The sequence below is a fragment of the Capronia coronata genome (assembly GCF_000585585.1).
Source record: "Capronia coronata CBS 617.96 chromosome Unknown acBCG-supercont1.5, whole genome shotgun sequence".
NCBI lineage: Eukaryota > Fungi > Ascomycota > Eurotiomycetes > Chaetothyriales > Herpotrichiellaceae > Capronia > Capronia coronata.
This window is the reverse complement of record NW_006912897.1, coordinates 2,195,514-2,212,300: the sequence shown is the minus strand read 5'-3', so window position 1 is coordinate 2,212,300 and position 16,787 is coordinate 2,195,514. Positions and strand designations below refer to the sequence as shown.

At 52.4% G+C, this 16,787-nt stretch overlaps 6 protein-coding genes across 6 annotated transcripts; 4 read left to right on the top strand and 2 right to left on the bottom strand.

Moving 5' to 3' along the window:
• Positions 1 to 156: 156 nt before the first annotated feature.
• On the bottom strand, positions 157 to 837 carry A1O1_06463 (adenylyl-sulfate kinase; the record flags this gene model as incomplete). The annotated part of the gene is made up of 1 exon (XM_007727342.1): positions 157 to 837. One exon carries the CDS (start codon positions 835 to 837, stop codon positions 157 to 159), a length of 681 nt encoding a protein of 226 aa, XP_007725532.1.
• A 2,567-nt stretch (positions 838 to 3,404) lies between these two features.
• Positions 3,405 to 5,176, top strand: A1O1_06462 (uncharacterized protein; the record flags this gene model as incomplete). The annotated part of the gene is made up of 3 exons (XM_007727341.1): positions 3,405 to 3,447; positions 3,518 to 3,631; positions 3,681 to 5,176. 3 exons carry the CDS (start codon positions 3,405 to 3,407, stop codon positions 5,174 to 5,176), a joined length of 1,653 nt encoding a protein of 550 aa, XP_007725531.1.
• A 1,411-nt stretch (positions 5,177 to 6,587) lies between these two features.
• A1O1_06461 (uncharacterized protein) lies at positions 6,588 to 8,078 on the top strand (the record flags this gene model as incomplete). The annotated part of the gene is made up of 1 exon (XM_007727340.1): positions 6,588 to 8,078. One exon carries the CDS (start codon positions 6,588 to 6,590, stop codon positions 8,076 to 8,078), a length of 1,491 nt encoding a protein of 496 aa, XP_007725530.1.
• An 829-nt stretch (positions 8,079 to 8,907) lies between these two features.
• Positions 8,908 to 10,361, bottom strand: A1O1_06460 (uncharacterized protein; the record flags this gene model as incomplete). Its single annotated transcript, XM_007727339.1, has 3 exons — positions 8,908 to 9,065; positions 9,193 to 9,802; positions 10,143 to 10,361. 3 exons carry the CDS (start codon positions 10,359 to 10,361, stop codon positions 8,908 to 8,910), a joined length of 987 nt encoding a protein of 328 aa, XP_007725529.1.
• A 1,024-nt stretch (positions 10,362 to 11,385) lies between these two features.
• On the top strand, positions 11,386 to 12,801 carry A1O1_06459 (uncharacterized protein; the record flags this gene model as incomplete). The annotated part of the gene is made up of 4 exons (XM_007727338.1): positions 11,386 to 11,646; positions 11,700 to 12,153; positions 12,206 to 12,532; positions 12,587 to 12,801. 4 exons carry the CDS (start codon positions 11,386 to 11,388, stop codon positions 12,799 to 12,801), a joined length of 1,257 nt encoding a protein of 418 aa, XP_007725528.1.
• A 1,212-nt stretch (positions 12,802 to 14,013) lies between these two features.
• On the top strand, positions 14,014 to 15,849 carry A1O1_06458 (ferredoxin hydrogenase; the record flags this gene model as incomplete). The annotated part of the gene is made up of 1 exon (XM_007727337.1): positions 14,014 to 15,849. One exon carries the CDS (start codon positions 14,014 to 14,016, stop codon positions 15,847 to 15,849), a length of 1,836 nt encoding a protein of 611 aa, XP_007725527.1.
• Between the last annotated feature and the right edge of the window lie 938 nt (positions 15,850 to 16,787).

Sequence of the window (16,787 nt, the reverse complement as noted above, 5' to 3'; positions counted from 1 at the left end):
ACCCGTCCCAGTTTGAATCCGCAGCGTTCCGTGTTCTGTCTCCTCAAGATCGTTCCCATTGCAGTTCATGTTCTTCCGTTCCTTTACGTTAACAGAGACCGAATCCAACTATCAACCCATATTGAACGTATGCTTCGTGGTCCCTCGTCTACTCGTCTACTCGTCATCCGCAACGGCAGGCGGCTCGGCCAAATATCCCTTGTCCTCGAGATACTTGATGATGAGCTTGACGGCGTCCTCGACACTAGTCTTGTCGGAGTGGATGTGGATCTCCGGCTTCAAGGGCTCCTCATATGGTGCGCTGATACCGGTGAACTCAGGGATCTTTCCCTCGCGGGCCTTCTTGTAAAGACCCTTCGGGTCTCGCTGTTCGGCAACTTCCACGGGGACATCAATCCAGACCTCGACGAAAGGCACTCCGGGTTCGCCGTTGGGCCGTTCGGCCTCGTGGAGCTGACGGGCCAGATCGCGATCCGCTCGGTACGGGCTGATGAAGCTGGTGATGGCAATGGTGCATGAGTCGGCGAATAATTTGGCCACTTCGGCAATCCGGCGGATGTTCTCTTCTCGGTCCTTGGGAGAGAAGCCCAGGTCTTTATTCAGGCCGAAGCGGATGTTGTCGCCATCTAGTCGGTAGGCTGCTTTGCTGTAGGGGTGACGCAGGAGGGCTTGTTCCAAGGCCACGGCAATCGTGGACTTGCCGCTGGCTGAAAGGCCCGTCAGCCAGATCGTGAGTCCTTTTTGCTTGCGAAGCCCTGCCCGGATGCTGGGGGTCAAGGGAGTGGGGTGGTAGTGGATGTTGCTGTTAGAAGAAGGTGTTAGTAGAGTGAAAACCATTCTTGTCACAGTTGTTATGCCGAAACAGTTGAGCATGCAGAAAGAAAATAGTTGAGCGGCAGGTCGCAAGGAAGCCGGGGAAGAGGTGATTCTTATAAAATAATGGACCTTTTGAGCAAAATGATCCCATGGACTTTGGGAGCAGGGAAAGGAAGCTGTGCCATGCTGTTGTGCTATGTTGGGCAGAGCCCAGGGCGAAGGGACGTAACATACGTTGCCATGGCTTGGATTGTTGAATGGTTGGTGTCCTGACGGTGCGACCACAAATAGCTTCAAATCCTTGAAAGAATGCGCTGATGATTTGGTGTGCGGTGATGTGATATCCTGTGTTCCGAGTCTTGTGTTATTTGTTCTTTAGCAATCAATCAACAAATCTTCACCTCACCGCCGTCGTCATGTAGATTGTTCAACCTCCTTTTTGCTCGTCATTTTTGCCATGCCAAGTCTGGTGGTCCGTGCTTCTTGGGGGCTAAACAAGAAGACCGAAGATCTGGAACGGGGCGGGAAAAGGGCTCAACAGGAGGAGTTGGAGTTCTCAAAGCTTTGCTCCAGGGCTGATAAGGCCTCCTTAGCCCGATCTTGGGCCAGCTTCAGGACAACACACTCCAGAAATTCTGTCCCAGTGCGCGCGTTGCTGACGACAAACAGTAGCTGTGGTTGCGCAAGAGGCGGCAGACACGGGTGGCTTGGGGAGAGCCAGTCTGCGGCCATCGTCACAGAGGTTGCAAGTCTGTCTGCTCGAGCGTCCACTGAGGACTCCGGGTTCTGATCTTCAGGCCTGGATGGCGTTGCTCGACACCTGTCATACGTGTCTGCTATCGTTTGCATGCCTGGCCTGGTCAAAGGTCTCGTCTATGCCCCAAAGAACGTCCAATTGCCAACGGAATGGATGCCCGCCGGCTTCTTGCAGATGACTTGACCATGCCTGGCTTTATCATCACGCAACCGACGTGTGAATCTGGGGTTTCGCACTTGATCCCAGATTCAGAGCACCTCATGTTCTTCCAGTGCTGTGATGTGTCGTTTTTGGTTCTGTTTGCTGTTGGCTGCCATGTGGACAACCAGTCATCGCAATCAGTGCTCCGCTCTGCTGTCTGTCTTTCGGACACGACACCCGGGGAGGATTTAGATCTGGCTGACTTGATACTGGGAGTCGGTCCAGATGGTCAGAGATCTGATGACATGGCTATTAGCTGGTTTTGATGGCGACAATGGCCCCTTGCGAAGCTGTGAAATCATTGCATACTATGTACACTCGTGTTTCTCTCCCAGCCGCTGACTAGCTGTACAGCCTGTGCTAACGTGCTAAGCGAAGCAGTCTTCGTTTGTCTAGTTGTTCGTTCGTTCGCCCGGTATCGGCGTAGGGAGGCCGGAGGAGTGATGTTGGTACGATTCGGACCCAATGATCCTTCCAAAGAGTCTGGTACGTGTTCCTCGAGAAGTCGGTGTGCCACCTGGGACGTTGCTGATGCTAGCCCTGGTTCAATTGCAGATACCCAGGCAATCGAATTACGATCTGGATTCCACTTGCAATAGCAGGGATGACCGGGGTATACAGGCTTCCAGACAAAGGAGAAGACATCCCAAAATCCTTCCCCGTGGGACCTGTGCGACACGTTCTGCAGTTGACAGAGGTAGGCTTTGCATGGCCTGGGGAAACTGTACGCCATGGTTGAGAGGATAAGTATCCGCCCCACGATCTCTTTGTTCTGCTTGTTTGCCTCCATCTTGCCTTACGACCTCTAAAGCTGGCGGTGTGTGTGTATGTGTGTATGTGTCTGCATTTGCTGCTGTCTGGTTCGAGGACTTCTGATCAATGCTTGGGACCATAGATGCCCAACGGACGATTACTGAACATTGTGAGGCTTTGCAACAGTGTGATGATGTTGATTGTCGGCTCTGGGTAGGGAAGAGCTGTCCGAGTTTCCAGTCGGTGGGAGAGAATCTGAACTCTCTCGTCCAGGGCGTGGCTCTGTGGTGCCAACGACGTCGGAAGACGGTGCAAGAGGAGGGAACGCAGGAAGAAGACGACGAGCAGGACGTTGGCAGAGTAGCAGAAGGAAGAAGTCGACTTCACTTCCGCCTGCGCCTGCGACGGCAACACCAGCACCAGCACCAGCAGCAACAACAGCAACAGCAACACCGATCAATGGGTGACAGCGGCGGGAAGACTCCCAGATTCTACTTCACCTCTTCCTCTCCTGGATTCACACTCGTTTCACCGCCTGTTTGTTGTAGGTTTGGCATGAATAGAAGAGTCAAAGTTACTGTTTGCATCAGTTTGGCTTTTCCTTACCGTGTAATGTCCCTTCACATCACCACCTCCACTGCCATCCGAGCCGTCGACGACAATCAGGTCTGCTCTCTCCGTCGCAGTGTCAATTCCCATTCCAATTCCCGCGAGCGCAGCGCTCAGGTCAATCTTCTACTGGCACAGAGTTCTCCTCCTCAACTCTCACTACGCCCTTAGTTCGCTCTTCGCGCTTCGCTCCTCGATCTCACCCTCACCCTCACCCTCATCCTCGCCCTCACTCTCACCCTGCCCAGCCGATCTCTTGGGCTCAATTATGCTGCCCTGGGAGAAGCTCATCAAACTGGTCGGCGGTCGCGGTAAGCGCCACTACCTCTATTTTCTGCGACGGCAAACGGACAGCCACAGCTGACAATTTGGGACGAACAGCGCTGGCCGAGAGGAGCGAACAAAAGAGGTTGGAGCGGGAATACAAAGATGCCGCGGCAGCCCTCAAACTCATCACCGAGGTTGCGAACGAACCACGTATCGAATATACTAGCCGTAAGATGATCAGCTCCTCCTCACTGCAAAACTGAAACATCCCCTCCAGGTCCGCCATCGGTCCAAAGCACCTCTATACCAAAACGTCGCAAGCCTGTCCATGGCACCTTCGGGCCTCCACATAGACCGGTCTATGAACGATGCGCCTCGAGCCCTGTCGTTCCCGCATTCAACGCCCAGAAGACGCCACCTGGTCCGCCCGACATCACCGCTCGAGATCTCAGCGCGGAGGAGCTGAAGAGAAACTACAGCTCCGACAATGTCTGGCACTTCCACCACCAGCCATTACCGCCCATGCCGCAGATGACAGGCTTTGGGAGGTATCGAAGAGCGATCAATGCACCTGCACAATGGCAAATGGACCATCTTCATCAAAACATGCATGACATGGGTACGGTTATCGTGAATCATCTCGGCGACTGCCCTCCTGCTGGATTGGACGTTGAAACCTGGCGCGAATACCGCACTCAACACTCACGCACCAGTAGTCTGGGAAGCTCTCGCAGTTCTAGCTCCGGCCCTGGGCAAACCGTTGCTACGGAGTATCTCGACACCACTACTGGGACTCGTGTCAGTCGCGGTTTCTGCCCGTCCAATACTTCGAGCGCCGCAAGCTCCTTCAGAGATGGATCCGGGAACTATCGAAGAGACTCCAATATGTCCAAGGCCAGCATGACGAGTCCTATCAGTGATGCAGATCCTGAACAGCACCCTCGCCAGAGCCGCGTGTCACCATATCGACATACGAGCGTGACCTCGATCAGCCCTCTGACAGCTATCAGCGAAACACAGGAGGCCTATAACACTGCTACTCGCAAAGTCGAGAAGCCTTGCGAGTTTGACCAGGGGGACAACAATGAAAACGCTGTGGCATCTGACGAGGATGATGACTTGGACTGGTCCGACATGCTCGTGGTTGGTGGTGGCAATGCCAGCAATCTGACCAAACGACTTGAACGGACGTCCTCGACAGTCAACACCAGACTAGTTCTAACGAAACAACGAACCAACTCTCAAGAAAGACCGAAATCGCGGACGTCGAAGAGAGCAGTGCCTGACCGTTCCAAGACCATCAAGGCCGCCACTCGTCCTGCTCAGCGTCGTGTCCAGCTCCAGAGAAAACAGTCGGACTCTATAGATCTTGTCCCCGCTACGAGTTTCCAGCCGGCTCAGAAAGAGTCGAAACGACAGACCCATAGATCAAGAGCTGCCGTCGTTGTGAAGCCGCAGTCCGAAAATGACGACTTGCTCGTCAGAAAGCAAGCACCAAAAGAAGGCGTCACACAGCAGAAGACGATCGCGTATATCGAGCGCGACCAGCACGACAGTACCACCGCGTCGCCATCGCCCGTGACCGATTTTGGGGCAGTGCTGTTACAATCGGATACCTCGAATGAGACCCTATTCACCGGCCATGCGAGGAACACCATGCAGTCACCTTCGAGGGGCAAAAGAGACAGATCTAATACGGTCTGCAGAATACCACTTTTACGATCATCGTCGCCAATTGTGCAGGCGGAGGATTCGACGACCATGAAGAAATGACACGGAAGAAGGCCACGAGCCTCGTTATGAAGAGATGAAGTCCAGTTACTTCACCATGAGCACCAGAAGCCACCACCACACTACGGGAGAGGCTCTGGGCCCCCAAGACGGACGGGTGCTTGTGCAGATGACACACATTAACGTCAATGTTTTTCCTTTTTTACGACAACCACACGATAGATGAGCTTAATTGCAAATGACCTGGATCACGGCGTTTTCCTCTTTCGGCGATTATGTGCATATTTCATCAAGGGTTCTTGATGTGCGACTCATGCTGGCCGATGTCATCGGGGGGAGAGTGTTGCAGCATGAGCTTTTGTTTTGTTGGATAGCTGGAACTGTTTGCCAAAGCCAGCGAGCGAGGGTTCTGTTCCACCGGTTTGCTGCAGACCTTTCTCGCCCGGCGAAGGCGAGAGTGACGGCAAGATCCAAGAGCTGCATGAACAGCACTAATGAGACCTTTTTCTTTCGGGAGCAATATGGAAATGCAATGCACAGCACAGCACAGCACAGCACAGCACAGCACAGCACAGCACAGCACAGCACAGTACATGCACACAGCATCGGCGCCGGGCAAGTTGAGCCTGTCGTCGAGCAAATGGACAAGAGTCCAGCACTAATAAGCCCCTGCAGAGGCCGGGCAATGAGATGAGATAGCTATAGATACTGTAGCCATCATCTTAGCTATCGACAATACTTGTCTGCCGTCAGTGACTATTCATGATTTCTTGTTGTTGGGTGTTGACTGCTGTAATTAAGGAAGACAAACTACGCTCGTATCATCGGATCGGATCGCATCCATTAATCCATCCTCGTTTCTCCTCATCGACTTCACCAACACATAAACACACTGCAACCCCCATGACCAGCTTCAATCATCTCAAAATCTCCGCCTTGATCATTGATTCTCAGCTCATGGCTAGCTGAAGCCTTACTCAAGAATGGGCCAGACGAGCACAACTTCTCAACTTGCTTCAAGTCCTCCTGTTGCTGCCATCGCACGGACATCTCGAGTGACTTGTGACTTTTGAGTTGTGACCCGCGAGCCTCGAACTGCATCAACAAACCACGACACCGCCTACTCTGTACCGGCGCATCGGCTGATTATCACACCAGAGGTCGCATCGTCTTGATATCATACCGGGAAGCGCCAGAGCAGCAATCTCTCCTAGAGAAGGTATGCGCCGAATAAACCGGATACTGTGTTCTTGCGGGCCATTATTACCTAACAGTTGGCGATTGGAGTCCCGGGGACAGCTAAAGCCAAGCGAGGGAGGAGAAGAGGGACGACATTGGCATTGACATCGGCAGCAGAAAGATTAAAAGGCTCTGTCGGTGGCTTTCTCAACTCTGTTTCTGTTTCTCTATCCTGGTGTGTTCTGTGCTCAAGTCGCACTGTACCGCACCCATCATGGCGACTCCGAGAGCGCCCAAGCGCACCTTCGCCGACGACGACGGAGACAACCACGACGACATCAACGTCTGCTACGTCTCGAATCCCATTATTGATCGCTCATCGACCTTTGTCGCGCATTACCATCCACGCGTCTTTGCTTCGGGCAAGGGCGCTGGCAGCGGCGGCGGCACCTCGGCGACGTCTCTGACCTCGATCGTCAAATCTCTACAAGCACATCCCGATTTCGCCGCCGCGGACCATCGCATGGCAGCTTGGCGGCGACCATCTGGCCAGCGCACGCTTATGCTCGGAGGGACCGCATCGACACAAACATCAACATCAACATCATCCTCAGCCCCAACCTCGATTTCGACAAACACCTTCTCGAGACCACCAACAGAATCAGGAACGACAAGATCCACTACCACATCAACTGGATACAACGGCAACAGAGTAATCTACACAGTCGGCTCCGACGACGACGACGAAAAATACTCAGGGAAGCGGCTCGAGCGCGTCCTCATCGACATGGACGTCGAAGGCGTCATCGTCGTGGCGCGCTGGTACGGTGGAATCATGCTCGGTCCAGTACGATTCACGCATATCGAGAACGTGGCCAAAGAAGCTATCGGTAGATGGAAAATGCAACTGCAACTGCAAATGCAAGCTCACCCGACGACCGCCAGAGACGAGAAACGCCAGAAGGTGCTGCCACTGGGGAACACTGGTGGTACGGGGGGTCCAGCAGGGATATCGGGGAATGCGCAAAAGCCACGGGAACAAGCACAACAATCACAAGCCCTACAAGCACAACAAGAAGAAGCAGAACGCACAAGACTTGCAAAACAACTCGTGGAACGCGATAATAGTATCGTCGTCTTGCGGGGCCTGCTGGCTGAGAAGACGACCCCGACCCCGACCCCGAGACAGGATCCGACACCACCAGCTGAACAAAACCAATCCAGTCCGTCGGCCAGTAAGATCGATTATACCCAGATGCCGCTGCAGAGGTTGCGGTTGCTGGATAAGGCCAGGGATGCTACGATCGCGTTCATACTGAAACAGTTGGACAAAGTGGATGCTGAGGAAAAGGAAAAGGAGATGGAGAAGCCGAAAAACGCTATCCCAGCCACGACAGTGTCGACAGCCGAGGAGGGAAGTGGCGGCGACGGTGAAGAAGCGGTTGGAGGGATAAATGAGAATGCTCGGGGAGAGGAAGAAGAGCACAGCAAAAGTCCAGGTGTGGAAGAGGACGCCACTGCCAGGGATCCCATGCTGGATAATGGCAGGCTGGATGACACGACACCGGGAGAGACAGGCGTTGATGAGTGGGAAGACGGCAACAGAGTCCAACAATCTGTGAACGAAGATGCTGGTGTCGAGGAGACGATAATTGAAGACGGCAACAGAGTCCAACAGTTTGTGAATGAAGATGCTGGTGTCGATGAGACGAATGTCGAAGATGATGGGTATGGCGAAGCAGCAGCTGAACACAGCCACTGGTGAAGCATGAAGACTACGTCGCGGATATGGAAGAAGCGGATAACCTCGAATCAGAATCATTGGCAACGATAGCACGAATGGTTGCCAACCACATTACACCGCACCATCCAATGCCATTAAAGAACGGAGACCAGGCCGGCCACTGCGCATCAAGACTTGATCTGTGAGGAACAGGAACTTGCCGATGATGACGATGACGATGACGATGACGGCGTTGGTACAGGATGAAGTGTGAGGGAAACAAAGGCCTGAAGGGCATTCTCTGTCCCCAGACAGCAGCGAAGAGAACAGGTTGAAATCGTCGTTGATGCTGTGGTCTGGCAGCCGTGGGAATGGCCATACCAGTCCACGCTGGGTTAATGGTAGGCGGGACATGCACAAGGAAGGGAGATGTCAGTTGAGGATTCATCCGGCATGGAGTGAAGACTGAGACAGCCACTTTGAAGTCAATTCCACGAAGAGAGAACTGATATCTAGAACGTGAACCCGAAGCTAAAGCTGAAGCTTGAAATCGAGGCTGATGCTGGGATCGTAGACAACAGCCATCATACAAGCGAGTCGATTGCAACGGTCACCTAGAACCGGCGACCACTTCAATATTGGAGCTCTGCATCATCCGACACTTCATTCCGGTCCAAGACAAGGATTGAGCTGTATTCATCGGGAGTGGGTGTGAGAGCTGGAATGTGCATGCACGGTCAAGACAACAACTCCATACCATATGCTTGGTACAACTTGATACAAAAATCTCGATATGCGCGTCTCGACAGATCAGACCTGACCTATCCCTGAGTCAAGTCCATCCCGTTCCATTCTATATCGTCCCAACCGTTCAAGCCGATACAGACACGACTCCCACCCCCTGGGGGCCAGCTCCATCCTCCTGAACAGAGGCACTGGCCCTACTACTCACGGGCGTCAAGGCATTCTTCTCGCCCTCTTCCTCTTTGAACTTGTCCACCACCATTTGCCTGGTGAGTTGTTGGTAGTCTGTCATTTCCAGAGAGATTGCGTCAGTCAGTCAGCCATGCACAGGACCTCTTTTAAAGACATGAACAAGACGAAAAGAAGGGAAGAGAAGAGAATAAAACAAAGAGAAGGGAAGAAATAAACTCACGCAAAACACCACTCTCCTTGGTCTGGTTCAACACGCCCTGAGAATAAACGCCTCGTTCCAGATTCGACTGGGCGACTTCACACAGCTCGTAGTCTTCCAGCGCGACCTTCCTCACGAACTTGAAGTAGTCTTCAAACCCTTCGACGCCGCCCTTGCCGTCGTCGAAATAATAGTCGAACTCCATGCGCGTCTCGCCCACCTTGTCGCCAGGACAGACGCGGAAACTGCTCATGCCGCCGCCGTACAGGTTGAGCGTGCACACGGGGAAGAAGTACAGAAACAACCCGTCGTCCGGCTTCGTCGGGTCCGCCACGTGTCGGCTGTACGTGTGGTGGTTGTGCACTTCGTAGAAGGTCGGCGGGTATTTGACGCTGAACGACCGGTGCGTGTATTGGCAGTGCAGGCATTCTTGGTACCCGTCCACCATCGTCTTCCAGTTGAACCGGCCGGGGTATTTGATAGAACGGCGGTGTGGGAGGCGCCGGAAGTCGTATCTCGATAGAAGAGACAGGAGCGATGGCGGGAACCAGTCGTCGAAAGAGGGTGCGGACGGGTCGATGGTCGTGAAGAGAAGACCGGTCGGGGTTAGGAAGTGGTTGAGTTGATGGGCCTGGATGGTTTGGGGGAGAATGAGACAGTTGTTCTTGCAAAGAATGGAAACATATGACTGTGAATGTGAACAAGACCAAGACTAGCTTTGGAACAGGACGAGCGGTTTGACAACAAGTTGAGGACGTTGTGATCGTGGCAGTGATGAGATGGGTCAAGGGTTAAGGGTTAAATGTAGCAGACAACATCGGGAATTGGAATTGGAATTTGGACAAGGCAGAAAGACGTTGGTGCTTTGAGACGTGAGAATGAGTATCCTATGCCAACCAAGAACGAGATGTTGTATGCGAATATCAAACCAACAAAACAATCGCATCACAAAACTTGGGGGGAAAACGTACATCGGATTTCCTCGTCACTGTGAACTTCTCGTCACCATCGTGCCGCACGACAATGGCGACACCGGCAAATTCATATTCGACTTCCTTGTCAACAGCGAACCGAGGAACCGCGCCGACGAGATACCAAGACTTGTAGAAGACCGCACGCTGTTCGAGGTGATAGAGGTTCTGCGAGCAGTACCACGATGCCGGGAGGGTTTTGCTGGAAGTGGCTTCCATGCTGGATCAGACGACGGTGGTTGTAAACTCTGGTGAGGTATGGAAACACCACAGTGGTATGCGGTCGATAGTCTCTCACTGGGTATGTTGACTTGGGTCTAGCTGTCGGAGTCTTCCAACTGCAATAATATATTATATGATGGCACAGGGGCAATAACAACAGTTCCAGGCCTCGCTCAATAGTCAAGGACGCGTTGGATATAGCATATCACATATACCCCCCTATCTGCACGAGTCAGGCCGAAACAGGCATCCAAATACCGACTGGGTATATCAAGGGGTTTTGGTTGTACGTAGCTCGAGCCTTGTGTGGACAGCGCGGGGTGCCCAACAATTCCACGAGTCGTCCATGATGGCTTCGGATCCGAAACGCGGTCAAGTTTCCAGCGTTGATAATCGAGGAATACGTAGTAGGGCGCGATCTCCAAGACAGCCCTTCGCTGGACGTTCTGGCGAAAATGATCTGGCGGAGTACTTCGGCAGGAGGAGAGCACAGCTGTTCGGCCAACGTCGAATAGCGAATAGCGAATCTAGTAGTGACTTGTCGGTTCTCGATTCGAGCGGGATCGCATTTCCAAATCGGGACATGGCGCAAGTCTATGTCGACCAACTGGTTGACAGCCTGTGCGTCAGCCTTGATATCATGGGGTGGATAAAGCTGCAACAATGATATACCCATAGTAGAGCGTCAGTCACTGACACTTCGGATCCGATGTTTATCGTAGTAATAATGGCCATGAGATAATCCAGCTGCTGGAACCCCATTGGCATATCCGTACCGGATATTGGGGCCCAAATGGTCCGGCCGTCGAGTCGCGGATCTCCACCGGGTGCTCATCCCACACCTGCAACGGCGTGTATCTGGTTTCATGATAAGGTCCATAATCTTGGTCCCTAATCTCTCACTGAATATATGAACGAGGATAGTTGTTCCGTAGCCATATAGGATGACAGGACCATGTTTCGCAGCTTGTGCTCGTCTTCTACCGAGTCCTGTTCGTGAGCAGAAGGAAAGATTCGAATCATGGCGACGAGCCTCTTTCTAAGCCACGTGGCACGACCGGACCTTGCTTTTCTGGCCTATGTTTCCGTCTTGTCCTTTCTGGCTTACTGTCTAGGCCGGCCTCTAGTGAAGTTTGCCCATGCATTGTTGTACCCCGACGACCAGAAAGCTTCCTATCAAAACTCCGGTCTCGACCAGGCCGAGAAAGGAGGACTGCAAAAGCAAGACGAGATGACGGACGAAGACATTTTCCAGTTGGAGAAGAGGGCATTCTTTAGCAAGGTTGGTGCACCGCAAAGAGTAACGTTTGAGCTGCAGCAACTGACTTGTCCAAGACCTGGTTGTTCGTATGCCACCGCAGCAGATTTGATAAACCCGGAGATTATCATGCCTTTGACATCGCCGGGATCTCGTTCTTTGTTGTCCTGGGCAAGGACTTGCAACTCCGAGCGTTTCACAACATCTGTCGACATCGAGCTTACACGGTGGTTCGTAAGCCCTGTGGCACATCCACCCGGTTCTCCTGCAAATACCACGGCTGGCAGTATGACGATGAAGGTCGACTGGTCAAGGCGCCCAAATTCGACGAATCTCCCGGCTTTGTACCCGAGGACAATGGTCTGTTCGAGGTCAAGTTGATCACGACCAGAGAGGGGTTGGTGTTTGCCAACTTCGATGCGAGCACGATGAAACTCCCTTTCAATAATGTCAAGTCTCATGTCGACCTTGGGAGCTGCTCTTACGTGGATGGCGTGAGCGTGACTTGTGCCACGAACTGGAAAGATATTGGTAAGTCGGTTCTAGTCCACGCCGAGCTTGGTTCCTAAGAGTGCTATATCAGCAAACGATTTCTCGAGTCAGTGTCAATGGTCGCAGAACCCTTTCGGATGGTTTCCTCGACTTCGCAAGCAGAAGATGGCGACATTGCTCGGCCCGTTGAGCATGGTCAAAGAGCTCCGTGCGGGCTTGTGGTGCACTATGACTCTACTTCCCCGGTCGCCTACCGAGGTGGTGGTGAGATGCGATCTATATGCCAGAAAAGGATATCAAGTTCCGGCAAGGGTCGTTGAGCAGCAAAAATGGATGTTGGAGAAGGAGTTGCTCAATTTGTCGAAACCTGATACCTCTGACAAGTCGTCAAGGACGCCGTTTGCGTACCAGTGTGGAGGTATGTTGTGACACCGCAGCTGGTCAAACGTACAGCTGACTCGGACCAATCTAGGCCGCACCATTGATTTATTCGCAATCCTGGCTCAACATGAACGAAACGAAAAATTGGCCAAGAAGAAGCTGCAGCCAGCTATTCGGATAACGAGCTCTGCTGAGATTGACGAAGAAGCGGCAGCAATCTGTGATGCAATTGATGGCATGGACGAGACCACCTCTTTGGAGAAGTGTTCAAAAATATCCAGTTTTCCCCAGACACTGGAGTGGTAAGCTGGACAAAACAGTACAGGGCAGAGGCTGGCACGGGAAAGGTAGAGCATTTCAAGGTGTTTTCTGCATAGAACTGGATACACTGCGCTGCATTGCATTGGAGCAGGGGTTTGAAGACGATTGAGTCAAGGAAATTGGGGGGTTTCTTCTTGAAAAGCGACAGCAAATCCCTCGAACGTGATATGGAGGCTTGAGCAGAGAATAACCACGAAGTTATTAGACGCTTTGTCCCGTTGTTGAGGAGTCCACCAACCTGGACAAGCCACGTTGTGAGAATTACCTGACGAAGGCACTCTCATGTTGATGTCGTGTCGAGAGACGATCGAAACATGCAAACAGGTGAATGTAAAATATCTGAGTTCAACAAAGGAGAAAGGCTGGAACTGTGGAAGATGAAACTTGAAGATGCTTGAGCATCACGTGCCCAAAGGTCCTTTAAAACCTTGGCACCAGAATTAGCAAAGTGCTAAATTGCTTAGAGGCCACGTGGACGCCAACTGCGAGCCTGCTGCTTTAAGCACGACGTGTTTTCTTCTTCCTGTGTCCTCAATCACTACATGTACCATAATAACCACTCCAACATCACTTCAGCAGGAATCTCGTAGTCGCTGGAATCCTGACAGCGGAACTGGGCCGAACTTTACACGCGTACAGACTCGCTCGCGAACTTCACTAGCGACTTCCTCGAACATAGCTACATACTTAGAAATCAGGCGGTAGGCAATAAAACGGAGGTAAGATGTGCGCTTGAAACTCATCCTGCCATTTTAGAGATGCAGACAAGCATTTACAGGAAACAGATAAGCTGGCACTGGGACACGTCGAATACATAGTAGAATTCTTCAAGATGTACGATTTGCATTGCGTCAGCCCTGACTGGCCAGCCTCGTCCTTTATCGTTATCGATAAGAAGGAACTGACCCGTGAAAAGTACGTTTGATTGGCTGTAGCGGCAATCAACCAATTCCGAGAACCGGCGTCGGGGGGAAGCATGCATTAATAATAATTTGAAGACTGGTCGAACAAGTCTTCAACAAAAAGGCCTGTTCGCCTCAGACTTCAACTTGTCGAGTACAGCTTTCTTGATTTCAACGTTACTCATCTGTCGCATATGGACAGACACACAGGCAGCCAGACCTTCGAAGTATCTGCCAACGCGGACTGCCGTACATTCTTCAATTCCTCCTTCGCCGCGGTCGCCACTCGCCGGCCATGAGCGCCATTCTAAGTGCAGACGACCTCAACGACTTCATTTCGCCTGGCGTTGCCTGCATCAAACCCGTCGAAACCCTCCCGAAACAAGAAGACTACAATCCTTACGAAGTTACGACCGAAGATAAAGTACAGGCGCAAAACCCTGCACCCGCCTCCATCTCTCTGACCGATTGCCTCGCATGTTCGGGCTGCGTCACTTCCGCCGAGGCAGTCCTTGTCTCCTTGCAGTCACATACCGAAGTTCTCAACACACTTGACTCATATCCATCACTTAATGTCCGAAGCCTGGTCGACAGACCGAACGGGGTTGTCAATGGCCATAAGCCACAGCCATCAGATGCGAAACTGTTCGTCGCCAGTGTGAGCCCGCAGGTCCGGGCGAGTCTGGCGGCGACATATGGCATATCTGAAAGAAGAGCTGGATTTATGATTGAACAATTTCTGAGTGGAGCGCAGGGCTTGCGGATAGGTGGCCAGAACAAGAATGGGTTCACATACGTGGTCGATACAAATCAGTTAAGAGAAGCATGTCTTGTTCTTGGAGCAGAAGAAGTGGCCGAATCACTTGCCAATCCGTCGAAGCCAAAACCGGTTTTGACTTCGGCTTGTCCAGGTTGGATCTGCTACGCGGAGAAGACGCATCCTCATGTTCTTCCACATCTGTCCACCTTGAAATCTCCCCAAGCACTGTCTGGCACATTGTTGAAATCGGTGCTAAGCCGGACCCTTGGGATTCATCCGTCTCAGATCTGGCATTTGGCCATCATGCCGTGTTTCGACAAGAAACTCGAGGCAAGCCGGGAGGAACTCACAGACCGCTGGTGGCAGCCGTCGCCGTCGGATACCCTAGACACATCAACTTCGCCGGTCCGAGATGTCGATTGTGTGATCACGTCTCGCGAGCTCCTGTCTCTTGCGGACGCGCGGGGTGTGCAGCTATCTCAAATGCCATTGAAGCCCCTCTCACCCCCTGAGCGCTCTCCTTTCCCCGACTCAAGAATCTCCACCTTCCTGTTCCCGAAATCTCGGCGGCGGTCCGAACAATCTCCTCCAGCTGGATCTTCGGGCGGTTATCTCTACCACATCATGGCCACCGAACAAACAAATCATCCTGGCAGCACGATCTCCGTACAGCGAGGTCGCAACGCCGATGTCATGGAATACCTCCTGTTATCCGCCTCTGGACAGACACTGATGAAATGCGCAAGATACTACGGCTTTCGAAATATCCAGAATCTGGTACGCAAGCTGAAACCGGCGAAACAGTCAAAACTTCCGGGCGCAGCCAGACGCGCCGGTGCGGCTGCAAACAGCGGAAGCGATTATGCATATGTCGAGGTTATGGCTTGTCCTGGCGGATGCACCAATGGTGGTGGACAGATTAAGGTCGAGGATGTGGTGAGCATACTGCCGCAGACAAGGGGCGAGGAAGTGACGAACACGGCTGGTCCGCAGAGTCAGAAGGAATGGCTGCAGAGAGTGGACGAGGCTTACTATTCAGCTGATTCGGAGGAGGACTATGACAACGCGGACGGAGATGTGATCATGACGGATGGACATGCAACTATCAATGGCCCTTCTGAGTACGAACATACGAACGGAAATCAGTTCCAGAACAACGCCGCCACCACTGTGATCAATGGTATCGATATCCCGGATGTTCGAGATTTCCTGCGTCATTGGTCCTGCTTGGTTGGTGTGCCATTGGCCAAATTGGCGTACACAACTTTCCGCCAGGTCGAGAGCGACGTGGGCAAGAAGAAGACGAATGGCAAGCTTAGCGATACCGAACGCATCGCGCAAATTGCGGGCTTGAGTGGCGGCGGCTGGTAAGTTATCACAGTTGCGACGATTATGATGAGGGAGCTTGGGTTATTATAAATCATGATAGAAATTGATTTGGAGCTATTGGGATTGTCGCATCGGTACTGAACTAGGTTTTGGACCTGGTATATTGGTTGTGTTGCATGGCGTTAGGTCTAGAACGATACCCGGCTTCAATGGAAAGAATATTGACGATCTCAAGAATCCAATCAGTGGATACTACTGGGCAGTGTCTCGTGTCTCTCCCATGGCCGCACTCGAGAGCAATATGTGAGGCTGTTTCCCTGTTCTGGCACAGCCTTATCACGTGTTAGACTGTGCAAGGCTGTCCGGTCATGTGATCATATATTGCCTGTTGTAGCCTAGCGCCATGTCTCGGATCTGCTTCAACGTTGCTCGATCGCCAGAATCTCAAACATTCAAACATTCCATCTGCAACAAAAACAGTCTCATGTTTAGCCGCCACGGGACTTCTACACATTGCTGATTACGTGCAGACCTCCAGTCGCTGTGAAAGAAGCTCAATCTGGCACTTTGATTGTTTTGGCATATCGGTTCATCTGCATGAGATCTGAACCTGACCCCAGTCGATTCGTCTCCCCCACGGACCATGATCTGCTACAGGAGGTTGTCCGCCTCCTTGCACATCTCACTCCCACAACGCGAACTCATGTCATCCCGAGGTTGATAGCTGCTGCATGTACAGAGCCATCACATCATACTGTCAGGGGATACCTACTGCAGCTTTCTTGCCGACACACGACACCTGATTGAAGTTGATGCTCCTAAGACGAAACACGCCTGGTCAGCCGCCCACCATGAGAATGACACATGAGGGCACTGCTACCCAAGGGATCTGTGATGACATCAACTGAGCGCATCCTGATGAGCGCTGCGTACCGGGAGCCCCTACAACCTGGTCGCTTGTTGCGTAGCTGGAACCTTTT